The sequence below is a fragment of the Falco naumanni genome, chromosome 1, assembly GCF_017639655.2.
Source record: "Falco naumanni isolate bFalNau1 chromosome 1, bFalNau1.pat, whole genome shotgun sequence".
NCBI lineage: Eukaryota > Metazoa > Chordata > Aves > Falconiformes > Falconidae > Falco > Falco naumanni.
The window spans coordinates 19752433-19770434 of NC_054054.1; the positions used below are offsets into that span (position 1 = coordinate 19752433).

General features: G+C 46.5%; 2 protein-coding genes across 2 annotated transcripts; one reads left to right on the top strand and one right to left on the bottom strand.

Annotated features, from left to right (window-relative positions):
* The first annotated feature begins 451 nt into the window (after positions 1-451).
* Positions 452-9831, top strand: CCNA2 (cyclin A2). Its single transcript, XM_040584060.1, has 8 exons — positions 452-665; positions 750-981; positions 2178-2293; positions 2679-2902; positions 3481-3685; positions 5644-5757; positions 6251-6384; positions 6809-9831. The coding sequence occupies exons 1-8, from the start codon at positions 540-542 to the stop codon at positions 6858-6860; spliced, it is 1203 nt and encodes a 400-aa protein (XP_040439994.1). The 5' UTR covers positions 452-539; the 3' UTR covers positions 6861-9831.
* A 416-nt stretch (positions 9832-10247) lies between these two features.
* Positions 10248-15672, bottom strand: EXOSC9 (exosome component 9). The gene is made up of 12 exons (XM_040584047.1): positions 15540-15672; positions 15306-15400; positions 14682-14801; positions 14466-14568; positions 13901-14038; positions 13339-13421; positions 12868-13000; positions 12322-12410; positions 11982-12128; positions 11407-11597; positions 11015-11093; positions 10248-10500 (listed from the first exon to the last, which is right to left on the bottom strand). The coding sequence occupies exons 1-12, from the start codon at positions 15648-15650 to the stop codon at positions 10419-10421; spliced, it is 1371 nt and encodes a 456-aa protein (XP_040439981.1). The 5' UTR covers positions 15651-15672; the 3' UTR covers positions 10248-10418.
* Between the last annotated feature and the right edge of the window lie 2330 nt (positions 15673-18002).

Below are 18002 nucleotides of genomic sequence, written 5' to 3' on the forward strand. Positions count from 1 at the left end.
AGGCTGCTCCCGGGCAGCAGGCGTGCCTGGCGATGCTGGCTTTCGAAGGCTTGACCACTGGTTTTCGAAGGCTTGATCAGAGCGAGAGGCGATGCGTGCATTCTGCTGGATGGAGCTGGGATGTTTGCTGGGAGGGGGGGTACGAGACCCTCCCCGTGGGCGGCGGGGGCGCTGTCTGTGTTGGGGGCTGAGGGCTGCCGAGCCGCGCGTTAGCTCCCGGCCGGGGCGGGGATGGTGTTAAACGCGCTGCGTTTTTTGCCGTTCATTGCCGTGCTGCGCTGGCTCCTGGCCCCTTCTGCCCGGGGAGGGGAGGCGGCGGGGCGGGGCAGGGGGCGGGGCAGGGCGGTGCGTTGCCAGTGAGCGCCGCGTTCCGGCCCCGCCCGGCGTGTCCCCTGCAGCCACCCGTAGGCCGCGCGGCGCGGCGCGGCCCCTCATTGGCTGATTCAATAGTCGCGGGCTACTTGAACGGCGAGAGCGGCGCCGCGGCGTCAGACTCGGCGGCTGCCGTCCATCGCGCCCCGTGCTGTGGCGGCGCGGCCATGCTGGCGGGGCAGGAGAACCAGGAGAACGTCCTCCCGGGCGGCAAGGCGCCGCCGCCCGCCGGCCCCCGGGTGGTGCTGGGGCTGCTGCGGGGCGCCCAGCAGCGGTCCGGGCAGCCGCCGCAGGTGAGGAGGGCCGGGAGGGCTGGGGCAGCTGTCAGCGGGCGGGCCGGGCCGGTGGAGGCGCTGACGGGCCGCTCTCCCCCGCAGGCGGCGCGGAGCGGCGATGAGGGCCCCTGTGCGGGGCGGCCGAGCGGCGGGCAGCAGCAGCAGCAGGCCTTCACCATCCATGTCGACGAGCCGGACGGGGAGCGGCCGCGGCGGCGGGGCGGCCCGACGGCCCAGAGCGAGGATGCGGCGCTGGGGCTGCGTGCGGCCATCTGCGCCGTGGGGCTGCGGCGGCCGCTGGCGCCCCTGGACAACGCCATGGACATCAGCCTCGGTACGTGACGCTCCGCGGGCCCGTGCGCGCCGGGAGGGCGGCGCTGCTGGCGGCCGTCGGCGCGCTCCCGTCCCGCCGGCCCCGCCGCTGCGGCCCCGGGAGCCTTCCCGCGGGAGCCGCGGGGGGCGGCCGTGCCCAGCCAGCCGCTGCCCGGGGGCGGCTTCCCGAGCCAGTGGGGGCGGCGCGGCCGGGAGCCGCTTGGCACATAGTCATGGAGCGGTTTGGGTCGGAAGGGACCTCAAAGACCACCTAGTCCCGCCCTTCTGCCATGGCAGGGACACCCGCCACCAGCCCAGGCTGCTTCAGCCCCGTCCAGCCTGGCCTTGACCACTGCCAGGGATGGGGCACCCACAGCTGCTCTGGGCAGCCTGGGCCAGTGCCTCATCACCCTCATGGCTCGGCCCAAAAGACACCTTTTCAGTTGCTGACACCGTTTTTTTTCCTTTGAGCTTGCCCTTAAGATGCAATAGCCTTTCTGTCCAGCTGAGCTTTCCAGAACTCGAGCCTCTGTGCTCCTAACACCTCCTCTCTGTCGGTAGTTTTATGCTCTCAGCTATCGATGCCTTGAGAGAGAAACCAGATTGCAGAGAAGAGCAACACCTAAAGCCTTGCCCTTTGCTATTGCTGTAGAGCAAGAAGGGGACTTTACTCAGGCAGATTCTGAGACTCAACAGACTTTTTTCCTGTACCGGTGCAACAGTTTTGAGCTCTTCCTAGTACCTAAGAAATGTGAGCTGTCGGATCCTTTTTCTGTAATATATGCATGAATATCCAAGGACCAACTTCATCAGGGTCCACTTCTGCAGTCAACAAAAAGCTCTGGTACTCCAGCCCTGTTCTAAGGGGCAATAGCTAAGCTGATAGGATTCACGTCTCTGTTATAAGGTAACGCAGGATGCCCTGAGCACTGTGTGCTTGCAAAAAGAGTTTTCCATCCCTTGGTTCTCAAGGTGAAGAAGAGGAAGGGGGATGGGAACATTCTCTGTTACAGTAACACTCTGGCTTTCCTAAAGCCCCCTCACCTCACTGTGTAGTTGAGCTTTAGTTAGTCTGCCCTCTCTGCCTGTCTGGGAGACAAGAGGCCCAGCTGCCCTGGAGAGCTGCCATTGATGTGGGACAGGACAGGGTAGTTCCCTGTACTGCCAGGGAATGGTCTGACGGTGGCCATTTTAAAAAGGCTGTTGTTTTCTGCTTAGATTCTCCAAGTAAATTGGATATTTCGATAAGCTCAGAACCAGAAGAGAAAAAGCCAAATGTTAATAACGTACCAGACTATATTGGCGATATCCATATGTACCTCAGGGAAATGGAGGTGAGCTGCTGTCTCTTTTCTTCTTTGTTTACAGTTTGGGGGGGGGGGGGGGGGGAAGGTTTGGGGTTGGCAAATGCATCTAAACATTGGTTACTGCTACAGTGACTAAATCAGCTTGCTAGAAATAGAGAACTGAAGATGCTGTGTCCACAAGGTTGTGAACACAAGACTGGTTTCCCATGATGAAGTTGATTGTGCTATGTGCTGAAGGGAAGCTGGAAAGCAAGACTGTGGAAATATAACTTACTGATCCTAGTACTAGGAACTAGACTTAGCACTGTTTACTTCTGATCTGTTTAAACTGTGGTAAATGGAGCTTAAACACTTGCTTCCCTGCCAGCACTTGGTCCATGCTAAATCTTATCTCTGTCATCTAAACCTACAGGTGAAATGCAAGCCTAAAATGGGTTACATGAAGAAACAACCTGATATCACAAACAACATGCGGGCTATTCTTGTGGACTGGCTGGTGGAAGTTGGAGAAGAATACAAATTACAGAATGAAACTCTGCACTTAGCTGTAAATTACATTGACAGGTTTCTTTCCTCAATGTCTGTTTTGAGAGGAAAACTCCAGCTTGTGGGTACTGCAGCTATGCTTCTTGCATCGTAAGTGAAACTGCTTAATTTAAAATTCTACCTGCTGGTCTCATACAGGCGGAAATCTTGTGGCTACTGCATTTCTGTTGCCTATAGCCAGACTGACTTGGGAGGGCTTCACGCTAGAAGAAAAATTGGGAGTTACCCACCTAAAAGCTTGGCAGTTTGTATGGAACTATGCAAGCAAGCTTCTAGGCTAGCTTTATAGGTTGCTCTAATGGGAGGACTCATTATTTCTAGCTGCAGCAGCAGGCTTCTGAACAGTCTTTGAAGGGAATATGTGTGAGGCATGTGGAAAGGAAGCTTTGCTTGCATCATCTATTAGTTTGGTAGGTTCTTCTGGAATTTTGGTAACTCTGAGACCCAAATTGCTTTGTGCTAAAATAACAGGCTATGGTAGCTCTCCAATTTAAAATTCTACTGATTCAAGGGCTGCTGAACCAAGAGCAGCAAAGTTGTTTGGTAGCAGTGCCCAGCTATTTCACAAGTCAGAATTTCTATTGGCATGCTGGCTTTCATTAAATGCTGCTGGTTATCTGGTCTTCTAGTACTGAATTATTTGCTCATAACTATATTTCTTCTGGCAGAAAATTTGAAGAAATCTACCCTCCTGAAGTAGCAGAGTTTGTCTACATCACAGATGACACCTATACCAAGAAGCAGGTTCTAAGGATGGAGCACTTAATTTTGAAGGTTTTGTCATTTGATTTGGCAGCTCCAACAATCAACCAGTTCCTCACTCAGTATTTCCTACACGAGCAGACAAACGCTAAAGTGGAGAGCCTATCAATGGTAAGTAAGAAGTACCAGCTCAGTCTGCATAACTAGAGTTCTGTTACTATTACTAATGCACTTTACAAGCTCTGTTTCCTAGTCTCAGTAGAAAAAGAAAACAGATGCTAAAGGATTCTTCAGTCCAGGCTTCCCTGCCTCTTCTTACTGTTAAACGTGTAGTCTGTCTAGGAGAGCGCTGCAGAGTGCATGTGGTGTGCCTTGTGCTTGTGTGTTCCTCCAGAAGCCAGTGCCCCCTATCACCATTTGCTGTTTGAGATAACCCATTCCTGTCGCAGACTGGCACTCAGCCTGGCTCAAGCATGCGTGCTTACTCAGAGTAGGCAGAGATTGATGAACTGTAATTTGGGGGTTGTTTCACTGCTAGATGTTTCTGTCTTATCTAAAACTGCCACATCTACCCACCCACTTTTGCTGAAGGGCTTTTGTTTTGGTTTTCTCCTCGACAAGCAGTGAGCTCTAAATCCAGAGCCTAACTTCTAAAGCAGAGCACAGATAACGTGTCAGCTAGTTACATCAAATCCTAACTGTATGGCAGCTACCAGAGCTCCTAAATAGAAGCCTGTGGTGAGTTGACCCTAGCTGGGCTCCAGGCGCCTACTGAAGCTGCTGTCACTGCCCTCCTGAGCTGGATAGGGGAGAGAAAGTTTAATGAAGGACTTGTGGGTGAAGATAAGGACAGGAAGAGATCATTTGGCAATTACTGTCACTGGTAAAACAGACAGCTTGGGGAAACTTAATTTATTGCCATTCAAATCAGAGTAGGGTAATGAGAAAGAAAACTAAACCTTAAAAACACCTTCCCCCCTTCACAGGTTCAGCTTCACTCCCAGTTTCTCTGCCTCTTCACCAGTGTGGCTCAGGGGGATGGGGAATGGGGGTTGCAGTCAGTCCATCACACTGTCTCTGCTGCTCCTTCCTCTGCAGGGGATGGTTCCTCATATTCTGCCCCTGCTCCAGCGTGGGGTCCCTCCCACAGGAGACAGTTGTCCACAAGTTTCTCCAGTGTGGGTCCTCTCCACAGCTGCAGTTCTTCACAAATTGGCCCAGTGTGGGTCCCCCCCAAAGGTTGCAGCCCCCCAGACAAAGCCTCCTCCAGTCCGTGTCCCCCGTGGGGGCACTAGCCCTGCCCCAGCCTGGGCTTCTCTCCCCATGGGGCCACAGGCCCTGCCAGGAGCTGCTCCAGCTTGGGCTGTCCACAGGTCATGGCCTCCTTGGGGCATCCACCTGCTCTGGCTTGGGGTCCTCCCCAAGCTGCAGGTGGGGATCTGCTCCCCTGAGGGCTCTGCAGGCTGCAGGGGGACAGCCTGCCTTGCCATGGACTGCCTGGGAATTTGCTCCAGCACCTGGAGCTCCCCCTCCCCCGCTTCTGCAGTGACCCATGTGTCTGCAGAGCTATTGCTCTTGCATAGCCTCCCTTTTCTCCCTGGCTGCAGTTTGTTGTGCAGTGTTTTTGCTTTCCCCTTCTTAAATTCATTATCCTAGAGGCACTACCACTGTCACTGATGGGCTGGGCCTTGGCCAGCAGCAGATCCATCTTGCAGCTGGCTGGCCTTGGCCCTGTCAGACATAGGGGAAGCTTCTGGCAGCTTCTTGCAGACGCCACCCCTGTAGCACACATGCCCCCCATGCACCCCCGCTACCAAAACTTTGCCAAGCAAACCAACCCCATACAAAGTCTGTCTTCTTGCGCAGAGGTCAGGCTTGCCTACACTCTGCCCTCTAGATCTTGCATACCTCTAAATATAAAATGTGGTGTTGAAAAAGCATGTATTGGGAACACTGACAGTAGCTAACAGTAGATGCTAAAAGAGAAAGTAAGTAGAAAGTAGGTAAAAAGCTGTTCCAATCCTGCCATCAGTTGGAGGAAGCTTAAATTTGGGTTCTAGTGAACTGTTAAATGCATTTTTACTTCCTTTTGGAAGCAGGTGATTCCCTTTCTCTCGTTTCCCTTGCAGTACCTTGGGGAGCTGAGTCTCATTGATGCTGATCCTTACCTGAAATACTTGCCATCAGTTATTGCTGCTGCAGCGTTTCACCTAGCAGGCTATACGATCACTGGACAAACTTGGGTATGTAGCACCAACACTTGAGCTGTCAACTGCCTTTATGCCTGTTCAGCACATTCTTATGCAATTCCGAATGCTGAAGCCTGGGCTGCAGGAAACCCAGTCCCTCTGCGTTCCAAGGCTGTTAATTAGGGATTGCTCCCTATGGTATTTGAAACATAGGGGGACGACATGCCTTTTCTTGGAAGGAAGAGGCATCTACTGAGGCACTTAGTTCTGGCAATCCTTCTCAAAGCTGTAAGCAGCTTCCTTGTGATGAGGAGGTGGGCAATCAGAAAGCCTAAGCGCTGGAGACAAGGAATACTTGTTTCTAATATGGTAGTTGTCAGGATTACTGCTAAAATCTGAGCAGTATTAAACTACTTTGTGCTTGAGAAAACAACACTAGCTTCCTGTTGAAACTGTTATTCTACTAGGTTGGTAAAAGCTTTGCCAGCAGTTGTCAGAAGCAAACAGAAATGTTCAAATATCCCTCTTACTTTCCCTTTTCCCTCAGCCTGAATCCCTGTGTGAAGTAACAGGCTACACCCTTGAAGACATCAAGCCTTGCCTCATGGACCTACACCAGACCTACCTCAAAGCAGCACAGCACATGCAACAGTCCATAAGGGAAAAGTACAAGAGTGCAAAGTAAGTAGCTGTGGAGATGTATGATGAGGTGGTGTGTTACACCCCAGTAGTGCTAGGACAGCTTGGGTGTATCTGGAGCCTCCAGTCAGACCCCACTAACCAAAGCCACCGTGTAAGTGAAATGGTGACAAGACTCCTCAGGTTTTTGCACAACACCTTGTTGAGCAATACTTTGTGTTCCCTACCAGGCCTGCTATGGCTGACTGAACTGTTAGGTAGAAACTGGGGGGAATTTGCATGATGTTCCTACAATTGGTGGGCAGGAGATGGTACCTAACACTCCTACAAATCTGTGTCCGCTGACAAAGCCCCAATATGTTTCCTGCCTTGTGAGAAATGTGCCTCGCTGCAGTATATAGGCTGTTCTGTATGGCAGAGAGCTCTTGAGCAAGATGACATCCTGCATTTTTCTTTCCCTCTCTAGGTACTATGGAGTATCGCTTATTGACCCACCAGAGACACTAGACTTATTGTAACAATCAAGAGACTGATCTTTTAAAAAGATGTATATTATAAGAAAATGATGTACAGTTTTTAAACGTGCTTTGAAATTCTAGATGTGATCATTCATAATATTAATACTGGTTTTGAGGAGCTTAATTATGAAGTTAGTTTTAATGTAAATCTTTTGTACATGCAATTTTGATAAAATACTTAGCTGGGTTTTTATAATAAAGATCTCTTCAAGCACAGAATTAACCATGCAGACCAAGTGAAATCTTGAGACTGCTTACCTAACGATAGACTAAACATGAATACTAGCAGTGCATTACTATAGTAGGGCTTTTTCTCCTTCCACTTCAAGAATGACTTGGACTCCACAGCAGTATTTGTAGCATTTTTGTACTGTCTAGTTTAAACTGAGACTTAGTATAGATCCAAAATGTGGCTTTATGGCTATAATACTGGAAGAAAGAAATGGAGTAGCTCTGAGGAGAACACCTTGCTAGAATTGACTTTTGTGAGGCACTTTGGGACATGGTGGTTACTGGAAGCCTTGATCCCTATGTTGTGTATTGCCAGATCTCCATCAGGTTTGAGGGTGAATGCTCTGCTGCAGGGACCACACGGTTAAAGCTATTATACCCGTTCATACTTCCCTCTTCCAGTATGTAGAAAAGTCTTGCCACAGGTATTTTCTAGTCGTGAGGTGTAAAACTGATACGAATTTTAACCCATGGAGTGTCCCCACTGATATGCTAGCTGTCCTGAAGGCCTGCCCATGTCCACTAAAAAAAAAAAAAGTCATCAGGCTGGTTATCCTTTGCTACTTTAGGTGGCGGTGGGGGATTAAACTGTAGGAGGGTGAACTACTGCTCTGTGCCCTCAAGAGGGGAAGTCTTCTGGCATGAATGGGCTATGTGCAGAACGGTACAGCTCCAGTACATCCCCCTTGCTTAGAAAGGGATCCTCTGCGGCACTCAGCAAAAATACAGACCGACCAGTCTTAGTTTTTTCCTAGTTCTAGAACTGTTAGACAAGCAAATTGGTAGATAATCGGTGTTAGATCAAGTGGATGTTTACCTTCAACTTGTGTAAATCCAGTGATGTTGCCCTGTACCTGCTGTTCTTTGTGTGTAAAGCAGGGAGTGCATGGAAGTGGGTTTAATTAAGCTGCTTCCAGGTTGGCCAATAAACAATTTTTAAATCTGATGTTAGTGGTCTTGCCAATGCCTTAATACCACTGAGGGGTGGTACTACCATCTTAAATTGGCATTCATTTCTAAAGCTGTTTGCCAATGGCTGCCCTGTGAAACCTGTGCCGCTTCAACTTTAAAGCTGATTCAGCACTGTCAGGTTATCTGGACATGCAGCAGGTAGCAGCATAAATTCTTCACAGATGTCAAACAGCTGTTACAATGTGGGTTATTTGAAATTAAAAAGAAAAAACATCAAAAAAACCATCAGCCTTCTGTCAAGCTGACAAGCAAGCATTACAGTGTGACAACTCACCTGCCTCTGTAACTAAAAACTTGCTGTTCTGCCCCAGTTCTGCAGTTTGAGCCCTCCGTGAACCAACTCAGTTATAAAACTGGCCAAAACCAGCAGCCTGTACTGCACTTTCCTCTTGACTGTATAAGCCACCACCACTTGGATCAATCTGAGCTTTTTAGGATGCACTTTGACTTTTATACATATTGAGTGAAGAACTGTATTTAATAGGTCTACCATGTTCTCCAGTAGCCTTTTATTTCAGCTTAATTTCAGTAGGTTGCCACTGAAAAGCAAAAACTAGTTGGGAGGAAAATGTCACAGTAGATCACATCTGGTGCTTAGTATTGGAAATGCCCTAACCTTGCAGGAGAGGGAGTTTGTAGATACAGGACCCGTTTGCCACAGTTGCAACATCAGTTTGTGACCTTGGAAGAGTGACTCGGAATGCCAACCGGCAATTCCTCCTTGCAGACAACAGAGCACAGTGCTCTGCCTGAAAAACTGGGTTCTGCCTTCCCCTTCTGCTTTTTTGTGGTGTGTGCTGGAAACTTTCCAAGACCACTAAGAAAGATAAACACTGGAAGAGAAGTCATTTAAAGGAAGCTTATCCCTTATTTTCCCCAGAAAAAGAGCAAGTAGCAGTACTTCAGTGGAAAGACTTCAATTGTTTATAGTATTAATTTACCACTTGATGAAATGTCTCCTTGCTCTAGTTTCAGTGGAAGTTGTTCCATTACTGTTCCTGTACCACAGAGAAAAATGCTCCCTGAGCTTTACCTTTCAATATACTAATACAACTGCCCCTAAAGCCTAACAAATGCTTCGGTTGGGGGCTGGCATCTCTGAAGAAAATACCCCAGGTTGTACTGTACTAGTTTTGCCTATCCAGTGTTAACTTTTCCTAGTCCTTTCAAAATAAAGCCTTTAAGGAGCATAGGGTAAGAGGGGTTATGTGCAAAGAAGAAATAAACAGCGGTGCGAAGAATACCGTTCCTTTCCCTGAAGAACTTTATGGTGTTGTGGTACTGTGGAGGGATGAACCACCTGAAGCTTCGTTCATTCTTGTACTCCTGACAGTGACTTTGGGTTGGAAGAACTGACACTAAGAAAATGCACCACTTTGGCTCCCGGAGGAATGGGGCTTTCTGTGTCTGTCCCTCTCTGAAAGAGCACAACTTGATTAAAGCTTTGCCTGGCTGGGAGCAATGTTTTGGGTTTTTTTTAACATGAAATTTTAAACCTGTTTGGGGAACTAGTATCTGGAACAGTAACTTCTCTCATGTTCATGTTTCATTAATACTAAAGTCACATGTAAAATACATGTTTCTTTGCTCTTGTAAATACGTGCATGTTTCCAATTTGTTTTCCAACAAAGACTATGTCAGGTATGGAAACCTCATCTCTTCCTTTTGCCTGATTTTAAACGCAGAGCATAATTCTCTGAATATAGTTCAAGAAGCATTCCTGTCTGTTGCATGTAATGTTTAATTAAACTGTCTTTAAGAAACTCCATTGCTGAAGTACGAGTGGCTTCTCTCTGAAAGTTTTGCATTAGTTCTATGCTGTTTGGTTAAGTACACACATCTCGGGTTGGTTTTGTACAAAGCGAGAATCAGTGAAAGGCAAGACACGGAGGGACACGGGCAACGCCTTAGTCACAGCACACCCTTTCCCCCCCTGTGAAGAACATTCCAAGGTATGAAATGTTTCCAAGGTGTGGTGAATAGCTACCCTAATTAGAAGAAGCATTTGCTGGCATTAAACCACCCGAACTCTGCCTACATGCAGCCCACTCCCACCCCAGCAGAGGCTGCTTTGTTAAGAAAACTTTGCATCTTGCCTCTGCAATTCAAATTGTAGAACTTGAGTCAGCTCAAGGCCAATAGCAACTCTTCTGCTGCAGCTGGATGCTAACTATGGAATTTCACTTACATGCAAAATTATTTTATTGAAAGCTTGTACAATAGTTTTGTAACACGTACATAAAAGCAGGACCAGATAATGAGGTGACAGGAAATAAGGTTATCTACAAAAATAAGTTCAGTAATGATAGACCAAATTATTTATTATACAGCACTTCTGAAGAAGGGACAATGGCTTCAACGAACAGCTCTCTTCTTTCTTCTCCTTTTGTTAAATGCTTTCTTACTTGTATTTTCTTGTTTCAAGTTGGCCTGTGGTCTGTGAGCAAACATTTGTATCAAAGAAATGGACCAAATAGTTTTATTTCAAAAGACCACAGGCTGATCATCCATAACAGGGCAACCATCCACCACACTCAGTGCAATGTTCAAACTTAGTTTCTAGGAAGCATACTGCACACAATGAGTGCAGGGATACAGCAACCAATCTCACTTCTCAGGAGATAAAACTTAAGGTTAGCTGTAGTGCAGCACGTACAATCTGCAGCACCTCTAAGAAGCAGCTGATTCACATCCACTTTTATGCTCTCACTCCTTTTGGAACGATTAAAATTAGTCAGATGCCTGTACCTGTTTCATAGAGCCACAGGTCAGCCAGGGTGACTTGCCTCCTAGGACAGGAGCAAACTAGCCTAGATTTAAACTTCCTCACTCTCTGCTACCTTTGTAGTCCTCCCTTTGATCCATCAAGACCTTTCTCAGCCCTGCCAAAATTCAGTGCTTTGTGAAAACACTCCTTACGCACTTCCCTCCCAGTTTCACATGATTGTTACCTTGCTTTTGTTGGCAGCTCCTGTGGCTCCAGAATGATAACTTCCTCCTCTTCACTGTCGGACAGTACAATAGGTTCATCTAAACAAAGAAACCAACCACAAACCAGTGATCAGTTTTACAGCTTCTATAACTAATAAGTACAGCATTTTAAAAGAAACGTTCAGAGCAGCTAGAGTTTGATTTGGAGCCCCCCATATACTACAGAAATCAAGTTTTCTTTTGAAGAAAACAGAAGCGACCAGGTGAAGTGGAAATAGCAAATGCATGTAACTCAAGTGAGAAGTAGCTGCAATGGTCCCCCTTTCTAAGGGCCTCTGTCACATTTTAATTGTAAACTGTTAATAAAGTGATATAATAAACATATCTGGTATCAAGACAAATAAATACTTGCCCTTCTCAGCTTCCCTCAATGTACTTGTATCCTCAGTTTCCATTTTCTGAACTTCAAAAGCAGTAGCCTCACTTTCACCTTCCTCTTCCACTGCTTCTTCCCTCTCAGATTCTTCAAGGTCTCCCCAGGAGTTCTCTATTCCTTCTCCAATTTGGGCTGTTCCAGGAGTGTGCAATATTGGTTTGGCAAAACTGAATTTGTCAAGAAAACCCTTGGTGTCAGCTGGTAAACTCTTTGTACTCTTGAGAACAAACCAGCTGTTTTTTAAGCTGTACCTTTTTTCTCCCCAGGGGAGAACATCCTTAACAGGGAGCTGAAAGAAAGAGTACTTCCCCAGTTACTGCAACAATCAGTCACCTCACACCTAAGTTTTGCACTTTATGCTTGTTCTGCATAACTTATGCTTAAGTTATCCAAAAGCAGTCAGAACCCAAACCAGTTGGGTTTGGGTTGATACCTGCTCTGAAGGCTACCTAAGCCGTGAGGAAGCCTGTATGTGTGTTTAGCTTCTAGCAGTGCTAACACAGGGGAGGGGAAGCCTGGTTTTCCCCGGAATAATACAACAGAAAAGATACACTTCTGAAGGAGGGTCAGCTTTAGTGATGATTTCCTCTGCTTGTTCTTCCACGTTGTTGGTATCAACAGCGGCACTTTCCATTTTGAAGGTGGTGATCTTTTGGTTCGGTATAGATTCTGCAAAGCCAAACTTCCCACCTTCTTTCCTAGTCATTCAGTGACAAGACATTATTTCAGGATGTTTCACACTTGAAAATGCTTTCTCTTTTCAAGTTCAACTATACAAATATTTGCTATTTAAAGAAGTGAAAACAATTTACTGTTCAAACTACAGGCTGACATCACTTTTCGGGTATTTTTAAGACATGTACTACTTCCCTTCCTTCCCAAAACACTCACCTAACTTTCCTGTCATTCTCCAAGGCTTTTTGAATTAGTTCTGTGATTTCCGCAACCTTAACAGCCGTTATTTTACTGCATCTCAAAACCTGTTTGTTATACATACAGCAACAGTTTATGATCGTGAAAGCAAGATGGTTTTAACTAAAACTGTAGAACATCAGAAAAGTCACAAATACTTAAAATATGTCATCTTATACAGTATGAGGGACTGGATATGCTACCAGTTGATGCAAAGGGTCAATAAAACAGCCTCCAGCTATTCATGAGAGTGCAGTCTGAATTAATTTAGACTCTCTCAGCCAAATCACAGGGGAAAAAGATGCTTATCTGACCAAACAGTATCTTTTTTCTGCGTCTTCTCTTCAAAATGTCACACAGTACTACGCTCTTCCACTAGGACTGAAAATATGTAACCTTTTCCAATTAAATCAGACAGGCAATTAATTTCTTAGCTTCCAAATGTCTAGGATATTTCAGTATCAAGATTACAACACAGGAACTAGTTTATATACAAGAGAAAGACTAGTCAAGGCAAAGATTTACCTGATCCTTTACCAGCATAATCCCTCCACTGGACTGGATGGTACAAATTTCACGATGTTTATTCATGGCAATTACAAGGAGGCCATCCATTACACGCTCCTCACGTTCACTTGGATCCACTACTAAATAGGTCCTAGAAACAAGTTTTTAAATATAAGGTGACAATAGAAGTTTAAGGTGAGTTACTACCCCTAAAACAATTTTAAAAAGGGATCAGTTTACATATTGTATTAGTAGTTATGGGTAAACTCCCTCTGCCCACCCCTAAAAAATTTTCTGTCACCTGTTGAAAGCTGCTGGTTAGCTACAGTGTGAGGAACACAACAATCTCCCCCCATGGCATATCACTTCAGATAAAGTGTTTTATGAAATCGGCTTGTCAAGATATTTTTAGGACTCTTCTACGTTTAAAAAAAATTCTGCAGCACTGACAATACGCCATTTCTGTCAAAAGACTTAAAACAATCTTACCCTTGCTGGAAGAAGGCGAAACTGACACAAATAGGCATGTGGTGGATACTTAGAGGGACGGGATCACGTTCCTCAGGAGTGAACTTTGAAAATAATTGACCCAGAAGACAATTATTTACGAAACAGATTTCATTGTAAAGTTACGTACTGTACAAAGATATTTAAAGAAATAATTAAAAAACCCACAAAGAAAAAAAGGCTAGCAAATTTTTAGTTATCTAAATGTTAAAAAAATTCTTTTTATTCTTCTTGTGCAGTTCTTACTGTTTACTACCTCACAGGTAAATATAGCACGTTCATCAGTCTTATGCTTAATTTGGTCAACATACTGTAAAATACTTATCTTTTACAACTAATATTCCATAAACTGAGGTTAATAAAACTGTGTACTCAGCAGACTTCCTTACTGTCCTTTCACTTTTTGAATAGCAACACGTCTATCCTAAAACTTCAGGATCTCAGGAGTTTATCTGCTTACACAAACATTTAATTCTCCCTTTTAGACAGGAAGAAACAGCTACCTGCGATGCCACGACATTTACTATGATCTGGTACAACTCACCACAGTCACTTCCTCTCCCTGCACAGACACATCTGGTCTGCGAAAATGACACAGAGCTACGATTCCTGCTATGCTGGCAGCATCAATAATGTTACCATCGTGATTTAACAGGTGCAAGTCCAGACGAATTTGCCAAACCTGAGAAAAAGCATACAGGACTGCTTGGTAATTTGTGACGTGATTCTACAGGAGTTGCTGTTTTTCAAAACAACTTCACTTTTTGAACCACAGAAAGAACCAGCAGATATTATTTGGGTCTGTGCTCAAGAAGATGAAAGATATCTATGTTCCAAGATACTCAGTGTTCTGGATTTAATTACATCAAAACACATAACATTTCAGTACAGATTAAAATTTTATCCTGCAAAGAAATATTTGAGTGTGCAGGGTTCCAACTACTTCAGAAAGCCTATATAGGTACACAAGATAAAAATACCTGTAAAGACAGATGTGTGGGTCATTACATTAACCTAAAATCAGAATCTTTAGTTTCCAAAAGAAGATAGAGAAGACCTTAAAAACAGACTAGATGTAGCTTCAGTTTGAAACTAGTAGGTTTTCCTACCTTTTCACCAGCAACAACGCAGAGAGATTCAGTATCTATACATTTGGAATTTCTCAGGCATCGTTCTATTAGTCTGTTCAGTTTCACCAGTAACTCGGTTTGCCTATTCAAAGAAAATTATCCCAAATCGAGTACGATTACACCATATACTTATGCGTATCAAAACAGCGGCTCTTCTGGCATCCTCGTTTAGCCTTTTTCAAGAAAGCCACATACCTGCCAGGCTCAAAACCAGGTGCAGCCATTGGGGAAAGCTCAAGGTTAAAGAAAAGTATACCTTCCGTAGGCCGGTTTAGCTTGGGGGGTACAAGCTCACAGGAGACTTGCGCAAGAACCCTGCAAAGGTAAATAAACCCCTATGTTGTGGAATTTAGCAGGAAAAAACCTCCTCCACTAGAGATAAAATCCATGCTTCGAAAAAGCACAGGTTTAGTCTTTTAGTTCGCATTTCTTACTCCTGAGAGTTTCTCATTCAGCGCCTAGCATATGTTTTAGACTTTGGTCAACAACAAATGGAGGAGCTGGCGCATCCTCCTGCCTTTTAGGGTTAGAAATACAGATTGTAACACGGAAGAAGCTAACACTAAATGTTTACACCCACCAGTGTGTATATTCCACGTACAGAGAAGGGCCGTTGGCCCTGTAGAAGCAGGCAGGTCGTAAGGCCCGCCACTGGCTGAGGAGATGGGAGGATGACGCTAACTCTGCCTTTTATAAGGTATTTATAATGTACCACGAGAACGACACACGCCCCCTCCCCCTGCCGCACCAGCCCCGGCGGGGGAGGGGCGGTCCCCAGGGACACCCCACACCCCCCCGGGCCCGCTGCCCCACACTCACCTGGTCTTGCCCAGCTCCACGATGCAGCAGCCGCGGTCGGCGCCGAAGGAGACGCGGACGTTCCGGTAGTCATAGCACTGCCGCCCGTCCAGCCGCTGCGGGCCCACACACACCGCGTCAGCGCCGCCCCGGGGCCACCGGCAGCAGCGGAGCGGGGCGCCGCGCCGGCCCGGGGGGGGGCACCGGGGAAAGGGGCGCCGGGGAAAGGGGCGCCGGGGGTGGGGGGGGTCGCACCTTCCGCTCCTCGATGGCGCGCAGCAGGAAGCGCCGCTCGCAGTTGGAGAGCGGCGTCGCCTTCATGGCGGGGCGGGATGAAGGGGAAGAGGCGCGCGCGCTCCGCGTCATCACCGCCGCGCGCCGGCGCCCCGTTCCCGCCGCCGGCCCCGCCCACGCGCCGCCCCCTCCTTACGCCCGGCCCTGAGGTAAAGCTGCCCCCGGCCGCCCCTCAGCCGGCACCTGGCGTCCCTGCCGCCCCGCTACGGGCACGTGGGCCGGCCTCACGGTGGGTACAGCTTCGGTACAACCCAAAACACTGTTTGGAGGCTGGCTGCGTGCTATGGGGCTGTTACAGTAGTCATCCCCATCACACACACATCCTCCACCCCACCCACCCCCCCGGCGCATTCAGCGGCCGAAGGGACAGGGGCCGAGCGGGCTTCTGCTGGCCGCCGGAAAAACCCATCTGGAAATCCAAACACGCGTCCCAGGCTCTCCCAGCGGTAAGACTGCTGTAGGGCCCAGCCTCCGGGAGCGGCCGTGCTGGTCACGGCGGTTAACGCTGCAGAAAAAACGCAGCCAAAGCTTCAGATTTGCCAGAACCGCCTTCCCTCTTACCCTGGAGTATCACCCGTAAGTAAAAATTCCAGGCCTTTACAAGTGGCTTTTATGCTCTATTCGAGTTGAAATGAGAAAGCCCATTACTGCATCTTCCCACCAGTGTTCAACCCCAGACACCGACTTTTCTCACCCAAAATTGCGGAAATATCTCAGCTATACTGTCTTTTTTTAAACCTTGGTAACATGCTGAAATTCTAGTGCAAACTAAAAAGTGAGTCACGTTTCAGAAACTTCAGGTTTGTGAGAGTGAGGACAACTGCTGTCTTGACTTTTCTGTGCTGGTTTTACATTTCCCCATAAGGATAAGTTAATACCATCACAAATACTCAGTGTAAAAGACTATTGAAGAGATTACAAAAAGACCATCTTTCTTTAGGAATAAAAATAAGCATATAATTTTTCCAAACAGCACTACTTGTGAAGGGACAGGAGAAAAATGAGGTAACACTTGCAACTTTTTCTCTAGACACAGATAAAGCAACATTTGGCATAAAGCACTCTCTCATCGCAGCTGTATGGTTGACTGCGTGTTTTCCTTGGGGTTTAACTGGCAGCATTTAGGCAGAAATTCTGACTGGTTTTACTTTTTTTTTATTATTCAAATTCAGTAATAATACTCATTAGTAAAGGCTTGGGGCTGAATTCTGAACTTTTTGTTTACTATCAACAGCCTTGGAAAGGGTTTGTGTTGTTTGTAGAAGTCTTCTAAACTGTGATCTCCATCAATTACAAAAAGTCAGCTGGGGCATATGCTGAGATTTATGCTTGGGGCTAGAGGAGGGAAAATTCCGGCTCTCCCAGTGAACCATCATGTGCCTCGATCTGTCAGGCTGGTGGCAAAGCGCCCTTTGGCATCACTCCTCCTGACAGAAGTGAGTGACTGAGTGTTTGGGCTGGTGAGGAGTTGCAGTCTTGTTGCGTAGCAAATCACAGCAATAGCTTTTTTGCCAGATAAATTTTGTAACAGCTTCGATGAAACAGTATTTTCAAAGGAATCACACTTTTTTTACATTCAACCAGAACATTCAACAAGATTGTCAGGCTTTTGCATTAGGCTTTCTTGTACATGTTCTGCCAGAAACATTTACTGAAGCACTAATTAATACCTTTATTGCCTGGGAGGCAGGTGTGGTGGGTTTTTGTTGCTGATGTTGCTCCTGTTCAAGAGTAGTACACACAGAGGTTGATGGTGAACTTCAGGAGGAAGTGGATGTGATTCCAGGTGAACCAAGTTGCGGGGTGGTGTGTGGTGTGGGGCTGGAAATCCGCTACATCCTTTGACTCACGCCATCTTCTTTGCACAAAGTCTACTTTGCAGATTTTGTGCATGCACACGTGCTAGGAAGGGTAAAGAATTTCATGTACAAATTAAAAAGGCATAAAATCATAGCACCTGAAATCTGAAGCAGACTACATGGAAAATAAGGTCAATATAAATAGGTAATGAAATGGAAGTTGAGCAATTACTACATTTCTGTACAAAGGTAGTTACAATTGTAATCAAGTAATAGAAATTGATAGTCTGGGTGTTTGAAACCAGAAAGAAAAGGCATGAGTGTTTTACACTGCAGAGTGAATAAATGCATGAATAAATCACAGGCACTTACGCTAAAGCAGGAATTGTCAGAAAGAAGAGCCAAATGATCTATTGTGCCCACATAGAAGCATTTCTTCATTTTAGATGAATGCTCTGTAGCCTGAAATGCCTGAATTGGATTACCTTACCCAACTGAGCCATGAGGGAAAATCACATTTGAGGACTGAAGAAAAAAACAAACTGCATCAGAATCTCAGCATCTTGACAGCAAGCTTCCAGCAATCACATTTTATGGTCTAATAAAAATAAATAAAAAATTGATC

Bases quoted from the DNA above. Each gene is read 5' to 3' on its own strand.
- CCNA2 (XM_040584060.1), top strand. From the start codon at position 540: ATGCTGGCGGGGCAGGAGAACCAGGAGAACGTCCTCCCGGGCGGCAAG. The intron at 666-749 runs GTGAGGAGGGCC...TCTCCCCCGCAG, and splicing joins GGTCCGGGCAGCCGCCGCAG to GCGGCGCGGAGCGGCGATGA. The intron at 982-2,177 runs GTACGTGACGCT...TTTTCTGCTTAG, and splicing joins CGCCATGGACATCAGCCTCG to ATTCTCCAAGTAAATTGGAT.
- EXOSC9 (XM_040584047.1), bottom strand. From the start codon at position 15,650: ATGACGCGGAGCGCGCGCGCCTCTTCCCCTTCATCCCGCCCCGCCATG. The intron at 15,401-15,539 runs GTGCGACCCCCC...GTGGGCCCGCAG, and splicing joins GCGCCATCGAGGAGCGGAAG to CGGCTGGACGGGCGGCAGTG. The intron at 14,569-14,681 runs GTATGTGGCTTT...TTCTTTGAATAG, and splicing joins CCTGGTTTTGAGCCTGGCAG to GCAAACCGAGTTACTGGTGA.